The 15715-nt window shown below is 42.9% G+C and overlaps 1 protein-coding gene across 3 annotated transcripts in view; it reads right to left on the bottom strand.

Moving 5' to 3' along the window:
* DOCK9 (dedicator of cytokinesis 9) overlaps positions 1–867 on the bottom strand; it is a 134428-nt gene extending 133561 nt beyond the window's left edge. For 2 of the 3 annotated variants that reach the window (XM_064440646.1, XM_064440647.1), the window contains exon 1: positions 383–843. In XM_064440646.1, the coding sequence (XP_064296716.1) occupies positions 383–499 (117 nt within the window). In that variant the 5' untranslated portion in view covers positions 500–843. Of the gene's footprint in view, positions 1–382 lie in introns of all 3 variants that reach the window. The other variant, XM_064440648.1, reaches the window with a different exon arrangement.
* Positions 868–15715: the final 14848 nt, after the last annotated feature.

The raw sequence follows: 15715 nt of genomic DNA, 5'->3' as shown, positions 1-15715 counted from the left end.
CGCAGGGCCCTCGGCCCGGCCCGGGGCGGCTCCCGCCGCTCCCCGGCCGCCCCGCAACGCCTCACGCCGGGGAGAAGTTTGCAGCGGATCGACAGTTTTGCGAGAGTGCCGTGCCCCGCATCCCGGTCCCGCGGGGCAGCCTTCGCACCTCAGCCCGCCCCGCCCCGCCCGCTGCAGCCGCCGGGGAGGCGAAGAGCCGCAAGCCCGGTACGGGGACGCGCCGGCCTCACCCCCCACCCCCACCCCACCCCCACCGCCGCGACAGCCCGGGCGGGCCCAGGAGGGATCAACGGGCCCGTCCCCTGCCCCGCAGCCCCGAGAGGCCCCGGCGGAGGCTCCCCGCCCCACATCCTCGCCCCTCACGGGCCGCCCCCGCACTCACCAGGAGGACGGAGCCTCGCACCACCTCGGAGACGCTCTGCCGCAGCTCGGCCGCCGTACCGGGTTTGCTCAGCGCCCGCGTAAACTTCCGAGTCTCCGGGGCCGCCACTAGTGCCATGGCCGCCTCCGGACTCCTCCGGCCCGGGCCGCCCGCTGCCCTCACGGCCCGGCCGCCGGGCGGCCCTTCACGGGGTGGCGGCAGCGGGTGGCGGTGGCGGGTGGCGGCGGTCGGGAGGCTGCGGCAGCCGGCTCGCCGCTCCCGGCAGGTAGCCCCTCCCCCGCGGAGCCGGCGCAGGCCGGCCCCCCCACCGCCGCCGCCAGTCCCAGCCGCGCGCCGCCGGGCGGGGGGAGCAGGGCGCCGCCGCCGAGGCCGATTGGCGCCGCCGCTGGCGGGGCGAAGGGGCGGGGCCGCGGGCGCGGCACGCCAAGGCCCCGCCCCCACCTGTTCCGGCGGCGCTCTGCCGATTGGGCGCCCGGTTACCTGCCCGGCTGCGAATCCCCACCCTCATTGGCTTAGCGCGGACCCGAGGCCAAGGAGAGGGGCGGGGTCAGTTGGAGCCGGAAGTTCCCTCCCTTGCCGGGCCGGCCCCGCCCTCAGCGGGGCGGGATGTGATGAGTACCGGCGGCGTGCTGGTCGCGGTCCTGGTCCCGGTAGCGGGCCCAGGCCTGGGGGCCGTGGCGATGGGCGCCGCTCTGCTCGGCCCCGCGCCGCTGGAGCAGCGGGTGTAGCCGACGGCTATGAAGGGCCACGGGCTGCCCCCTGGCCGCCTGGGCTCCGCGCCGGCGGCTTCCCTTCGTGTTCGTACCTGTGTCCGTGTACGCACGCACGTAGGTAACGTGGGTCTGTCCAAGCACGTGACGCAGCGAGAAAGTCAAAAAGTTAGCGAGGTGGCTGCTGGCGCTACGGCGGCCGCAGGCGGGAAGGAGCGCGTTCGCTGCCGGCGGCGCGGCTCGCGCGTCCTCGCGGAGCGTCGGTTTTGAGGTTTTTGCTTCGGGCGGTTTTCCTGTCACGGAGAGTTTCTGTTTGCCGGTGAAGTCGCACGCGCGTGCTCATAACCCCGCAAGCGTGCGTGGCTGTGGCGTTCTAAACTGCCGCGAATCCCTCCTGGGGTCCCCGCAGCACCGAGTGGGCACCACCCAGCAGCGCTGCTGAGCTCGGAGGGAGCGCGGGCATCGGGCGCCTCGTGGCTACGCTCCCGCGCGTGGAGCTCTGGAGAGCGCTAGGGCGTGGACGCCTTTGGCTTTTTAGGCACCTTTCTATATAAACTAAGAACACTTCGACGCTGAGCTTACCACTGCGGGAGGGAGTGACTGAGTGCTGAGGATGAGGTGGGCGTTGGGGCGGGGGGGCTTTCAGGTCGGGGCGGGGGGAAAAAAGGTCATAAAGGGGTTGTATCTGGGGCTACACGCTTGAGAAATGCCTGCCAGAGAAGGGGCCTACTTTCTTGGATGCTTCACAAGCACATCTGTAACTAATAAGATTCCAAATAACTGAGGGAGTTCTTTCAGAAAGATGGCAAACAAAAAGCCCAAATACACAAATGCATAGGTTACACCGACAGAGTTTTTGTCGGTGAAGGATCTTTCCCCCGACACTTTGCAGACCTGTATCTAAGGTTCATTTATTCAGGTGCGTGACCAATGTTTTTTTAGTAGGATGTCTGTTACAACTTGAGCGTTTGTATTGCTTTATACCTTAAGAAAGACAAAATGCCCAGAGAGGTAGAATTGTCAGGCTCATTAAAGTCACCTAGAGTTCCTGATTTAACAAATCTAAGCCCTGGTATGTTGATGAGTCAATGTTTAGGCTACCAGATCAGAACATTGGATGCTAGTGAGACAGATTACCTGAACGCAGAACTGGATGAGCAGCTATGTAAACATTTAGGTAGGGTAGCTAGAATGAACTATCTTAGGATCATCTTTTTTATTTTTTTATCTCAAACTGTAGGGTGCATCTAGCTCTCAAACCTCCACAAGTAAACATGCCCTAGATTTTGTATAAATAATACATGACCATTTTCTAAAATAAAATCGTCTTATTTTCAAGGCACTCGAGTGCTTTGAATTCTGACAATTCTGACCAAATCAAAAAGACTAATCTACTGAATTTATGGTTGCTTAAATGTAAAATGGTATAATTTAATTATATATTTGCTATATATAAATATTTCTCATATATATTATGCAGCTTTGCTACAAAAGGGACAGTGTTCCAAGTCTGGAAAAAAACTCTGAATGGTACTTGTATAGGTAGAGGGACATAAGAAAAACGCATCAAATAGGTAAATGGTATTTTATTTAGGAAGACTGTATATGATACCCAAAAGATGACATTACCGCAATCATCAGAACTTCTTTTCAGCTGAACACATTCAGTTAAAGAAAGAAAATGAAAGTGACAATTAAAATGTGTATACAGTTAACGGTAAAATGGAAGCTGATAAGCTAAAATGATAAGTTAGCAGTTGTGAAACAATGAGAATGAATAATATCTAAATATATAAATGAAAAGTCTTGGCCTGTGGCCTAAAGGACAAGGGGAATATGATTTTTTGAAATGTCAGGATCAGGAAAGAAAAAATCTTGGCAGTGGCATGGTTTCCCTACTACTTGGAAATATTTCCATTTTCAGTAACAATGCCAATATACAAAAGCATTTCTTTAGTTGATAGAAACCTGGTCAATGCAGTAATACTTTATGGATATAATTGCACATGTTTTATTCAATCGGTACTTGGTAAGGCTGCTAAAAAGTAACAGATAAAGGTGAAAACATTTAAACTTTTGGGACCAAGTCATGTCCTGGAATTTTATGGGGTTCTGGACCATTCATGGTGATAATCAACCTGTCTATGTCTGTTCCAGAAATGAAAGAGAGGATTGGATTTGGTACCCGTTAGAAACGTAAAGCAAAAGGTTATTTGAGCTAAAATAACATGATGAGAACCTTTGGCAAAATCATGAAAATCAACTGTAAGAACATGTGTAGTTTCTAAAAGCAGGGTTGGCTGGAATTTAGGCCTGTTGTTTAATGGGATTAGTATTTCACCTGGCAAAGGGAATGGTATAATTTTGAGCTTCTGTGAAGACATTATGCAATATTCTATTTTTAAATATTTGTATACAAAACTTGCAACATATATTTATCTGAACAAAAAAAACCTACCCAGCAGATCTGAAATTGTGTCTTGAAAATCATCATTGAATGGAACCTGTTCAGCAAAGTACAAGAAGGATTTGGTTTTATTCCAACCCTATAACACAGATGCAGACCTAAATATTTATAGGGAGATGTTACTTCTGAAGGGGAGCCTGCTTTTTTGCTGGGGAAGTGTGCATGTGGAACGGGGCTTGCTAAACTCTACTTGAATACAGATGAGTGGAAAAGGCACCTAAATACAAAGAATATGAAGTCAAATTATAGAGGTGTTACAGTGTGGTTATGAACAACTCAAAGATTCATGCTTATGGTACAAATCTTGGACGTAAAATCAGAGGATTATTAAGAAGTAGTAATAATGTTGTTATATATGGCATTCATCAAACTATTACTGAAATACTGGTATTGCGTTTTAACACAAATAACTGACAAACTGGAAAAGCCAGGAGAATCCACCTTTCAGTAGGAGACTGAAGAAGAATCTGTTTAGCTTATACAAAAGCTTGGTCCTAACATACTAGGATTTGCAAGAGAAGAAAATTTCAAATATTAAAAGGCTCTTTAATCTGTCAGATAGGGTGCCAGGGAGAATCAGTAACTGGCAGGTAAAATTATGCTAACTTAGAATAAGCATAAGATCCTTTTCTTTTAGCCACAAGAGGAGTTGCTTGGTATAATACCCCTAAGGACCCACTAAACTCTATCTCCCAAATTCTAAATTAAGATTCAATATCTTTTATAAACCCTGGGCTCTAAGTCATCCCTCAAATTATGCACTCAAAGCAAAATTCACGTTATAAAATTTCTTGGCTTATATTGCTATGGAGGTCAAGCTAGATGATCATAACCACCCACCTTTCTAGTCTGCAAATCCATTCAGTTAGGAAAAGAGCTGATGAGCTAATGGCCACCAAATCATGACAAATTACGTGGTCGGAGTAAGTGCTAAAAGAATAGAGGAAGTAAGGGAGTACTCACTAAGCATTAGATATGCAGGCAGTCTGGAGATTTTACAGATAATAAACAACTTAGAACTGGATCTTAAAATCCAGAGAAGATGCATTCAGGTTTTTGTGCTCTGAAAGGCAGAAGCATAGAAAGCTACATTCTGGTAGCATTTTATCAGTATTTTAATTTAACATGATCTACTAGTTCTGTACACTTATAAAAATTAAAGTAAAACCACACCACTGATGGATGGTTTTCTTATCATCTTCAGACATACTAACCCATTCAGTGATGTGCTGGACCAGGTTCATTTGAGCTCCTTTTTAAAAATCTCCCAATGGCCAAAAGGAATAACAGAGTGGTTTTCCTGCATCTGGCTAAGACTGGCTTTTTCCCAGATACAGCTGATCTCTCCTTCCAAATATTATGTGAGCAGCAGACACAGATATTTCTGAATAGCAGCTTTTAGTTCTTTCCCTATGCAACCCCCCGGTGGAATATAACAATGTGCCAAAAGTAAAAACATTTGCAAATTACGTTGATTGTACAACACTGATATACCCCATGAAATCCATAATGTGCATTCTTTTTATTAGACAGTGTCGCCAGCTCTACAAAGTCTTTTATTCATCTTAAATTCAAGTACCTGAAACCAGCTATTTAGTGTAAGGTAGAGGAAATGTGTATTTCCACTGAGCAGATACATTATAAATTACTTTGATGGTGTTTCCTTCAATTGTATTAGTAAGAAGGAGCATGTATGTGTGTCTCTGTTGCTCATAAATGGAAATACAAAAAATATTCTGCTTTATTCCTTACCTGGAAATTTGGGTGTATCACGTGGTGAAGGGCAGGAAGGAAATTTTAGTTGAAGTTTCTCAGTAACTTCCAGCATGTTACTGTTCAAAAAACTACATGCATTACCTGCTTTGCAGAATGATGTAATCAGTTTCAGTGTAACTCTGTGTTTTGGTTATTGTAACCCTGCCAATAGAAACTTGAGGAAGGACCAAGTACATGTGCTGTGATCTTTGTACCCGTTCAGGTGCAATTCGAAAAGCTTTTTTTTCCAATTGTATTTCTCATGTTCAGTGGATGTATTGCAGGATTAACATAAGCAATGAAGTCTTTCTCTGCACTGACACACGGCATAAATATAGCTTCTTTTTTCTTAAAAGGAGAGGTGGTGTTACCTTTCATGTCCTCGTTAAACTCCAACTAGGGTTACTATAGTTCTACGTAAATGAATTCTTGTGCAAGTTCAGCAGGATGCAGAATAATTCACTTTCTGTCTTTTTCCACTGACTCAAGTCAATTATGACACTTGTTTCTGTTTATCAGTCAATCAGTTTAATTCAGGCTTCAGGGATGATATTCCTTCTTCAGTGTTAGTTGTAAAAGCTTACATGTGAGTATTAGTAACATCTTTTGGGCAGTTAGTCATGTAATGTGAGCAGAACTCCACATAATTTTCTGCTATTTTCAATGGAGTACAACAACTGCATGATTTTAAACCCGATAGGAAATTGATGCAGAACTTCTCAGTAGCTACTCTGAATTTGGTTTAGATTATTTGTTTGTCTAAACTCAGTCTAGATAATTTGTGTTAAACTGAGGTAATGAAGGCTACATTTAACAAAAGTAAAAATGGATGCATAAGGTTTTGTACCAATTAACTCAGATTTTAAAATTATTTAAGGTTTAACTTCTACAATTTTAAATGTGTGTTTTATTTTGACAGCTCTCATTAAACTGCTGTCTAGGGTTCCTATGCACTTTTACAAGAGGCTTCATGTCATGACCACCAGCAGCAGCTTGAGTGCATACCATGGGGGACACCTTTCTTTTGTTATCAACATAAGGGTTGTTGTAGCCTTTAGAAGAGGATTTTTCTGCTCAGTAGTGATGGAGATTTCCAGCTAAGCTGGACCATATGCCGATTCCCGGATTTCTTATCTGTAATCAGTCCTTCCTGATGTTGTCAAAGACGTTTCCATTAAAACTGATACTGGTACTTCAATTCTTCAGTGTTCAGGTACACTATTATTATAAGACTACATCCCTTTCTACACAAACCAATAATATATTTCTTGCAGTGCTAATATTTGTGACTCCTAACCCACTTTAAACTAAAAGCACCATGGACAAGATGGCTGATAACCACCTAACACATAGCAGTACTGGCAAGGTCTCCTGCAGACACTGTAATTCAAAGAGGTCTTTATGACTACAAATCCTCCATTATTGACTTGGCTGCTCATTCCCTTAATTTGGCATCACTCATGTTTCTTTCATTCTGAGTAGGTAACTTCTTCATACACAAGAATTTGGATAAGTGTTTCTTGTTTCAAGGTCAGTTTAGATACAGTTCCAAGACACAAGCTGAGAAATAAGTAGTAGGATGTGAGCTGTATTCAGCAAAGTGAATAAGCGGTGATTGTTTACACTGTATGCGAGTCCAAAAGCTCATAGTTCTTATCTCCATGGCAGAGTAACCGATGCAGCGGAGATCTATGCTGGCACCAGGGAACAGTTTTCACCATATGCTGTTCACAAAAAGGGAAAACAGAATGTTTTTGTATAGTGCATGCTTGTCCAGTATCCATCACATCAGTGTCTTTAGAAGCCTGTTTCTGCAGTATAAATATATACTCCAAAATACTAGACTTTGGTTCCTATGCTTTCTTCCTTGACAGTTAATCTGACTGTCATTTATAATAATCATAGCAGTTATACTGTCACAAATAAATGTCATAGACTGTCATAAAATAATCTATACAATATTTTACTGTATAGGTAATAAAAATGCAGCTAATAAAAATAACTGCATAATTGCCTAATTTCTACCGGCTTAAGGTTTGGCAGATTTTGAAACTGCTTGCTATCCTGTGGTTGACTTGCTTAAAGTAAACCAGTGGAAGCAGTTTTTAAACTTTTTTAAAGCTATTTTTAAATAGCTGCAAGGCAATCTTAACACAAAACAAAAACCCAAGCAAAACCAAAAAAAAGAATATATATCCAAAAACAAAAGAAATCATTTAAAGGGTTTGAAAGTTTCCTGTCCCTTTATAATTTTCTCATATTTGTAGCCTACGATGGTATACCACAACAATAAGCCTTATTCACATGGGTAACCACAATGAAACTACTAGAAATAATCACATGAGGAACAGCTGCAGGAGTGAATTTGTGGAAGTGGTGTAAATAAGAAAATCGTAAAACAGAATGCTGAAATTATCACGACTAGTACCGAATGAAAGGGCAAAAGTCGGACATCTTTCCAAGAAGTAAAGATTCATAATCAATCCTGGACTATACAACAGACCTTGGAATTTATAACCTGGTGCAAGACTTCCTAAAAGCAATACCTCCTAACCTAAATAATAATTCAAATTAGTATTTGAAACCTTTCAAATGTGACCAATGATGAATGTGACTTAGGGTAAAACTCAGATTTCTTAAAAGGGCAACTGGAATGTGCTTAGCTATTACGCACAATGGTCTTGGAGGAGGATCCCGGCGCATGAATCAATACAGACTGGCTCAGGATGACTACTGTCTCCTATTTTCCTATGAAACATGATGAATGGATGCTCATGAGCATTTGTCAGCTTTCCTTTGCAAGGACAAAGAAAAAAGGTCATTTTAGACTTGATTTCCTAGGTTTTCCTGATGCGCTGTTTAGCGTGTTTTTATGTTGTTTCAAAAGAAAATACACAAAAGGAAAAGTAATTTACATTCAGAACTGGTCTTGCTTGCTCCAGTAGATTTATATCACTTAGATTTTACTCTTCTGTCTTCCAAAAACTACCAAACAGTCCTTATATTTAATTTTAAATGCATGGGTGAACAAAATGGTCAGCTTATTGTCTATTTGCAAGCTACAGCTACCCTGTTCTGGCAGTATTGTGTGTAGCAACCAGAACATCTAAGAGCCTTCCAGAAGCTTAATAAGCACTGAGACTAACGTGGGTTTTTTCTCATGGAAAAAAGTGTGGTTGCTGGAATGTTTTGATTCTTTTTTTCTAGTAGTACATATTCCATCCATTCATCCATCCACATGTTATCATTTTTTCTGTTAGACAAGAAACATACACAGAAAGAAGCCTTCAAAGCCTGTGGTGTAGAGCGGGGAACTAACTGCAGGAGATCTCTGGAAGGCTCTATCTCCTCCACTGGCAGTCTTCTCTGTAGAAGTCTCATGTGTTGGAAGATTGAGTAGCCAAACACAGTTTTATTTTAGAGTCATCCTGTCCTTAGATTCTCTCCTAAACACACCACCGCTGTCCTCTAGACTGATAAATCCTTCAGGAGCTAACATGGCTTATACTCCAAATATAAAAGCAGCTGTAAGGAGATGCGCGGCCACAGATGTACTGGTGCATTCCAGCAGCTGCAGCAGTGACAAGTTGTCTGTAAACCTCACATTTGCTATACAAACAACCATATAAACATATCTATTATTTTTGTATTTTATGTATACAATAAGTAAGCAAACATAAAGCTATGTGTGTCATTTCTTCTGATGCAAATTTTGTTTCCATTTCTCAGTGTGTTTGCTCAGTCCCATGGTAATAGTGAGTAAAAACCGACTAAATACAAATGCTACTGCTTTTAACAAGCCTTGCATTTATTTTGCAAGAACTCCATAATATGTTGGGTGCTGAAAAGTAGGCTTTATCGTCTTTCAGATCTATGTTCAAGTAACAAACAGACAGATAGGATCAAACAAACTGTCCTCTGTCCCTGTGGCTCGCCCAGCCAGCATTCCAGCCGTGTCCTTCCTTGCTTTCTCACTTTCTCAGGGTCATCTCCTTGCATCTTAATTTTAAGAAAAGGGGTCATCTGAGTGTGTGGAGCAGGGATATATTTGGGATACCATCTGTCTTGCAGTATCATCCCTAGATTTGTTGTTTGCTGAGCCTTATTAAATCATGTTTCCATTTCTTTCTTCGGGTTTTATATTATGCTCTAGTTATCTTCACTCATAGTTTCTCATCGTCTAAATTGTTTTTAAGGAAAAATCTCTGTGCCTTGCAGCTGAATTCACCCATTACCTTCTTTCCTCTCTTCCTTTAGTTTGTGAAGTCTGCTTCAGCTTCATTCCTTAGAGCAAACACTGTTTTTATTGTTCTTATCACAGTCTTTCCTGCTTACATTCTTCTTTGGATTACTGACCATGTAATTAGAAAGCCTGGAAAGGAATATAAAAAATGTCTTTAACCTATTTTAAAAATCGAGCATATCCCTAATAAATTTAAAGGAGCGAGTCCCATAACCTGGAAGCATTGTGAGACACTGCTGGTTTAAGTAGATAATCCAGTATAACATAGAAGAACCAGACCAAAGAACAAATAGAGGTTAGGATTTAAAAAAAAAATCACACAAATACCAAAACAATGTAACAGAAGAAAAGAAACAAAGTATTTAAGCCAGCTCATTAAGTGATGTCCAGTTAGGACTAAGCAGAAGAGGAATGGTGTAAAGGAAATTCTGGCTTCCAGTTAACAATTCTACTGCAGCAGTTTTAACTTCTCGTAATTGTAACCTAAGAGTTTCCTGGAAACTCCTAGCACGGAAACACATTCAGCCTACTGAAAGGCATGTTTTGCAAGCCAAACATTTTACTTGCTGCTAAAATGAACTTGAAATCTGAATTTAGTCCATTTTTTAAAGTGTATCACACTGGGTTTTATAAATCTGCAGAGAACCAATGTAAATGGTTAAAGTACCTATAACTATGAGCTTAAAACAGAGCAAATTCATCCAACAGGAAAAAATATAATTTTGTTTGAGGTCAGGCCTGTGAAAAACTCCTGTCCTATGTCACCTTCTCCTTCAAAAATTGACTGTTCCCTTGTCCACAAGGCTATGTCAGGCTAGACTGAAAAGAGTGCATAACTCTGATGTAGAGAGCAGTGTAAGTAGGTGTCCCAGAAAACTGAGGCTGTGCCTTCCCACTCAAAAGAGTATTATGTTCCAGCAGCCAGAGGACCTAATGAAACCAAACAGTCAGTTCCCTAAACATGGGTGTGAGCACCAATACACGGCTGCCCTGCAGTGACATCATTCCTAGCAGCTTTCCTTGATCACCAGCTGCTGTCACAGCATGTCATTTCCAGCCAGATCTCCAGCCCCCATAGCCTTTCCATGGGCTGAGCTTCACATAAGCTGCACCTCTTATCAGCTCCAGGTGTGGCAATGGTGGTGTAAGCTCCAGTGCGGAATAGTTGATGAGGTCTGCAGCACACCATGGAAGAGGCACTGGGCTGTGCCAGATGCGGCATTTCAGTGCAAAATGTTGAGGAAAAGCCTGCTGTAAATGGCTGGATACTGCAAAATCTGAACTTCAGATTCTGGCTTCTACCACAGCCTATGTGAGCTGCCTTCATACAAGTGGGCAACAAAACCCCTTATATCTGTGATTTTTGTTATCATAAGGGTATTTTTTGGGTGGCATAGAATTGGCAGAATGCCCCATCGTGCCCCTTCAGAATACCCTAAGACAGCAGCACAGAAGACTGTTTTGGCTACAGCAATAGCCGGCTAGTGTACTCTAGAGGGGGTGTCAGGCTGTCTGGGTTTACACTAGGTCCTGGAGGTGTACCACTACAGCCTTGAGGAAAGCTGCAAATTTCCAGTAACTGTGGGATCCCACCAAAGCCTTTGCATATGCCTCCCACGTGGGGAAGGCCTAAATGTCTCAAACAGCTCAGTTCTGTTTTCAAAACCACGTAGACAATGAAGTTGGGGTACATCTCACCACCTAAATTGTTGCCTAAAGCCCACTATATGGATGAGGAACAGCAACAATTATCTCCAGAGGGCAGTTCATTTGATCTACTTCAGCTACTTACCTTAGAGTAAGACAAATTGCTCTCTGGAGGTGCCTCTTTCCTACCACCAGCACTAAAGGAAGTATAATGCAACTGGTACAGATATGGATATCCATCTTTTAGGTATCTAACTTTTGTCTCCACAGCTGTTCCACATGAGATTCTCTCTCAAGCTACAGCCTGAGGGAGGACGAAAGTGTGAAACTGGACTTTGACAAGGATACTGATGGAATATGTCTGCACCATGCAACCAAAACTAACTGTAAAATCACAGGATAGAGCTCCTCTGGTCAATACAGTTGTGTCAATGAGGTCAGCACAATGCACATAACCTGTGCCCCTTGCAAGACAAACACAGGATTGTGATCTGAACTCTTCCTGAGTAGCAACATCCTTTGACACCTCAAAATGTATTTGATTGTACTTTTCATTCAGAGATGCAGAATGGAATAACCCTTCTTCTGTTTTTCACTCAGAAATACACATGAGCAAAACACCCTCGCCATGTAGTCTTTGGGCTTCCTTAGGTCAGGTGTCTGTATTTCATTTACTTTTAAAAAGAAGAAAAAAAAAAGAGAAGGGAAATTACCCATGGCAGTATTTGCATTAATAGTATTCTCTGTATTGTTAACAGATTTTGCACAGCTTAGTAGCATTAGGCTCTGAAGTATATTACATGTACTTCAATTATTTGACTGGTAAAATGAAACTTGGGTATTTATATAATACAGTCTGGTGCAGATAAGCTTTCACTGGAAGCGTCAAAGAATGACTTATCCCTATTCATAACTATTTCTGGTTCTAATGCATATATCAAAGACTTAGCAGAATTTAAGCTTACAGTTTTGAGCATAACACATAAAAATAAGCTCCTATAGGTTATTACATATACAAATCAAACACATAATATTCAGAGAAATCTAGCAAATTAAGTTATTTGTTTACTATTAAAGTCTACCTTAACAGTGTTGGCAGTTCTGTTCACACCAAGAAGCACCTTGCTCCCTGAAAAGTCCCCTTTGAACTATAAATATTTGTTTGAAAATATGGGTAATAATCCTAAAAAGATTAAAGTTAGGGTATTAGAATTGCTAGCAGAATCAGACTTAATAGTATTTCTACAAATATAAAAGTATTAACCATTCAGGCAGTAACAGATGATATGCTGTGGATATCAGTCACTTATAAATTCAGAACGGTGGGCAACAACATGTTTTATTTAATTCTTCTAGATATCAAAAGCCCCAAGATTTTGTAAAAGGAACTGTTTTCCACAGACAGGTTGGTTTACCTGCAATGGATGCTGACACAAAACTTCAGAAAACACCTGCTGTGATAAGAACAACTACTGCTTGTACTGGAAGACTGTTTAAAGACTAAGCTAAGTTGTATGAGAAGTCCAGTTAAGTATATGCTTGATTGTGTGAGGATAATTTATTTCAGGCTGAGTCTTTGCTTATATCTTTAAGTCTAGTTTTAATGCTGAGCTTCTAACCTTGCCCTTCTTGATAACATTCTTCCTTTCAAAAGGCTACATCACCCATAATGTACTTTTCACTTCTCATTGATTATCATTAAGGGTTGCCAGAATTGTGGCAGTTCGATTACTTTATTTCTGCGTACCACTTCCTTTCCTCATTAAAGCTGAACATGCAGCTTTGAGAAGGAGCTTTTGCAGCACACTCTACGTAAGATGGTCCTCGGAGGTATGAATGAAATAGCTGACAATGGCGATAGTCCTCGTGAAAGCTTTTCATTGATGCTTGAAAGGCTGCAGTGGTTTCCTATTTGTCACTATTTGTGTATCGGTGTGTTGCGATTGGATCTTTAAAGTGCTATGTGGTCTGGATCCTATCTATTTACAATGCCACTTCCTTCCCAGTGACAGATGAGATAATCATGTCTGCTTTGGTTTGCGACTAAAATGGTAAAAAGAGAGAGAAAAAAAACAAAACAAAACAAAAAAACCAAAAAAAACCCACCAAAACTAGAAAGCCCACCTCCAGGCTGGTGTCAGGTCCTTAACTCTGTCAGCAGTTGATCCAGCAGTCCAAGGGCATGTCACAGAAATTAAAATAACTGTTTTAAAATATTTGCTGTCATATTTGCCATAGCATGAGGTTAGACAGGGCTTCATGGGACAAATAATTTTGCTTCAGGCGACACTAGGACAGAACCCAGGGCTGACCACATCCACATCCATATCCAGATATGGTCAGGGAAAAAAAGTTAGTTTTTCTTGCAGTAACTGTGGGTCTTTGAAAGACTCTTCCCACAGATTCTGGCGCACGTGAACTCACCAGTGGTGTCAGTGGGGGCTTGCGCTCCCACCCTGAACAATATGAGTACACACAGCAGACTGAATCATCATTTGGCTTCCCCTACAGAAAAGGATCTCATAACCACAGGAATCTGTGGCACTTGTAAAGAAATGGAGATTTTCAACTTTGCATGGGTGTTACTTTTCAAAACTTTACCGCTTCTTTTTTCTCCATTAAGAAGAAACATTAACAGAAATGTTCTGTTCCTGGTGGCAGCACACAGTTATCTAATGGCTTGTCGCTGAGTCACAGATAGCCTACGTAATGACTGCAAGATGTTCCCAAAGCAGCACTGGCTTCTGACATGAGAGGCTTCGCTGAAGAGTAATGTCTGGGAAGTGGGTGTCAAAGGTCCTCCTACCTGCTCTGCAAATGCAGGCTGGTGGCAGAGCTTGGATGGGCACACAGAGCTCTGCCTGTGCACCAGGAGGATGAGCTGAGGATCAGCCATAAAATGCCTCAGCTTAGCATCAGGTTATCATGGATAACCTCTTAAAGTTTCCCCTTCTCTCCTTCTGGGAATATTACTGGCATATCCTTGAATTATTTTTCTTCTGCCTCAGCTGAAAACCCTTACAGCAGGTATTTGAAGTCTTACTTTTCTGGGGTGAGACAAAGTTTAGGAAAGGAAGTCAAGGTGTAGATGGGAGTGATTTCCATGGAACTTCAAGACAGTTGGAAATGGGGAGAAGAAGGATTGACTGAAATACTGCAAATATTGCGTACTCGAATGCTGTCACAAGACCCTGGATCTTCTCTGCCCTCCAAGGCGATGTAATGGTTACCAGGAGGGCAGCCTTTATTGAAATTAGGAGCTGACTCTTCCAGTAACACACTTTAGGCCCCAAAAGAACAGTGTTCAAAACTGTTGAAAGGAGTCCAGAACTAGTGAAAAATAGACATGATGTAGGCTGAGTGGCATCTGTTACGTTTTCACAGCCCCTCGGGCTACTACATTTCCTGAGGGACAAGCCTTGGCTTTCACTAGAAAGTGAAGGTTCCAGAATTGGATGAAAACCTCTTATTTTTCCCCACCATGCACACAGTGTGAGCTGAGCCTTGTACTCAAGGATGTCATAAAGATTTTGGAGTCTTGAGGCAGTATAGTGAATGCTTCTACTCTGCCTTGTAGCATATGTGGATTGTCTACACAGCCTGTGTGAAGATCAAGTCTGGCCAATGAGTGCCATGGGATGGAGAGCTGTTCCGTGTGGCCACGGTGCATCTAACTGCAGCACCTGCATGGGTCAGATACGCAACTCACACACACAGGGTTGGCTGAATGCAGTACTGGAGATATGGCTTGTGTACAGTTTATCCATTTAAGTGCAGAAGCTGCTTACTGACGGTCCCCAAGAGTGACCAGCTGCCATGAAAGTACAGGAAAAGCCACATCTTGTGTAGGGGAATGCCAGAAGTCCTGTACATTCCACAGCAATCCTAGGCCTGGCTGATTAGTCTCACACTGAGGGCTTGGGCCTGCCACTGATTCTGTAGCCTCACAATCCTTCACAAAGGCACCTTTCTCATAGCAGGTTTTTCTGCATTCCCTGCTTGCTAGAGGTAATGCTGTAGTTTTACAATTTTTTGATTCAGCCCTCTCGTCAACCCCAGCTTTCCGGATGCTTGCAAAGCCACCTGCAGTGAGTAATGTTAAATACTTATCTTCAGGAATCTGTGACTAGAGTCTTAGTAAGGTGACTCTGAACATTTCCCTTCAATTAGCTTGGCTCCCAGTTCACCTGGAGATAGAGCAAACAGCAAGAATCAAAAGACATGCCTATAGTCTCCCGCTTAAAGCCTTTCAGTGTTTGCGGTCCTTGTTGCACAGAGGGACTTCAGAATCCCCACAACCGTCCCATAGTCCTGCCTTAGGCTCTGCCAAATCACTCTCTTTAGATAGTGCACCCTTGTTAGTGATGATCAGCTAGCCAGAGTGAGAATGGATTTTTTTCCCTTGCCAGCCTTTTACTGCTGCTGATGTTCCCAAGTACCAGTGGCCTTTGGCATCACGCTGGCTTGCACACCTGAGTGCAAATATCCCATTTGTTCTCTGAACAATGCTT

The sequence above is a fragment of the Phalacrocorax carbo genome, chromosome 1, assembly GCF_963921805.1.
Source record: "Phalacrocorax carbo chromosome 1, bPhaCar2.1, whole genome shotgun sequence".
Lineage (NCBI taxonomy): Eukaryota > Metazoa > Chordata > Aves > Suliformes > Phalacrocoracidae > Phalacrocorax > Phalacrocorax carbo.
Note: the sequence above shows the minus strand (reverse complement) of the source record. Positions and strands in the feature narration are given on the sequence as shown.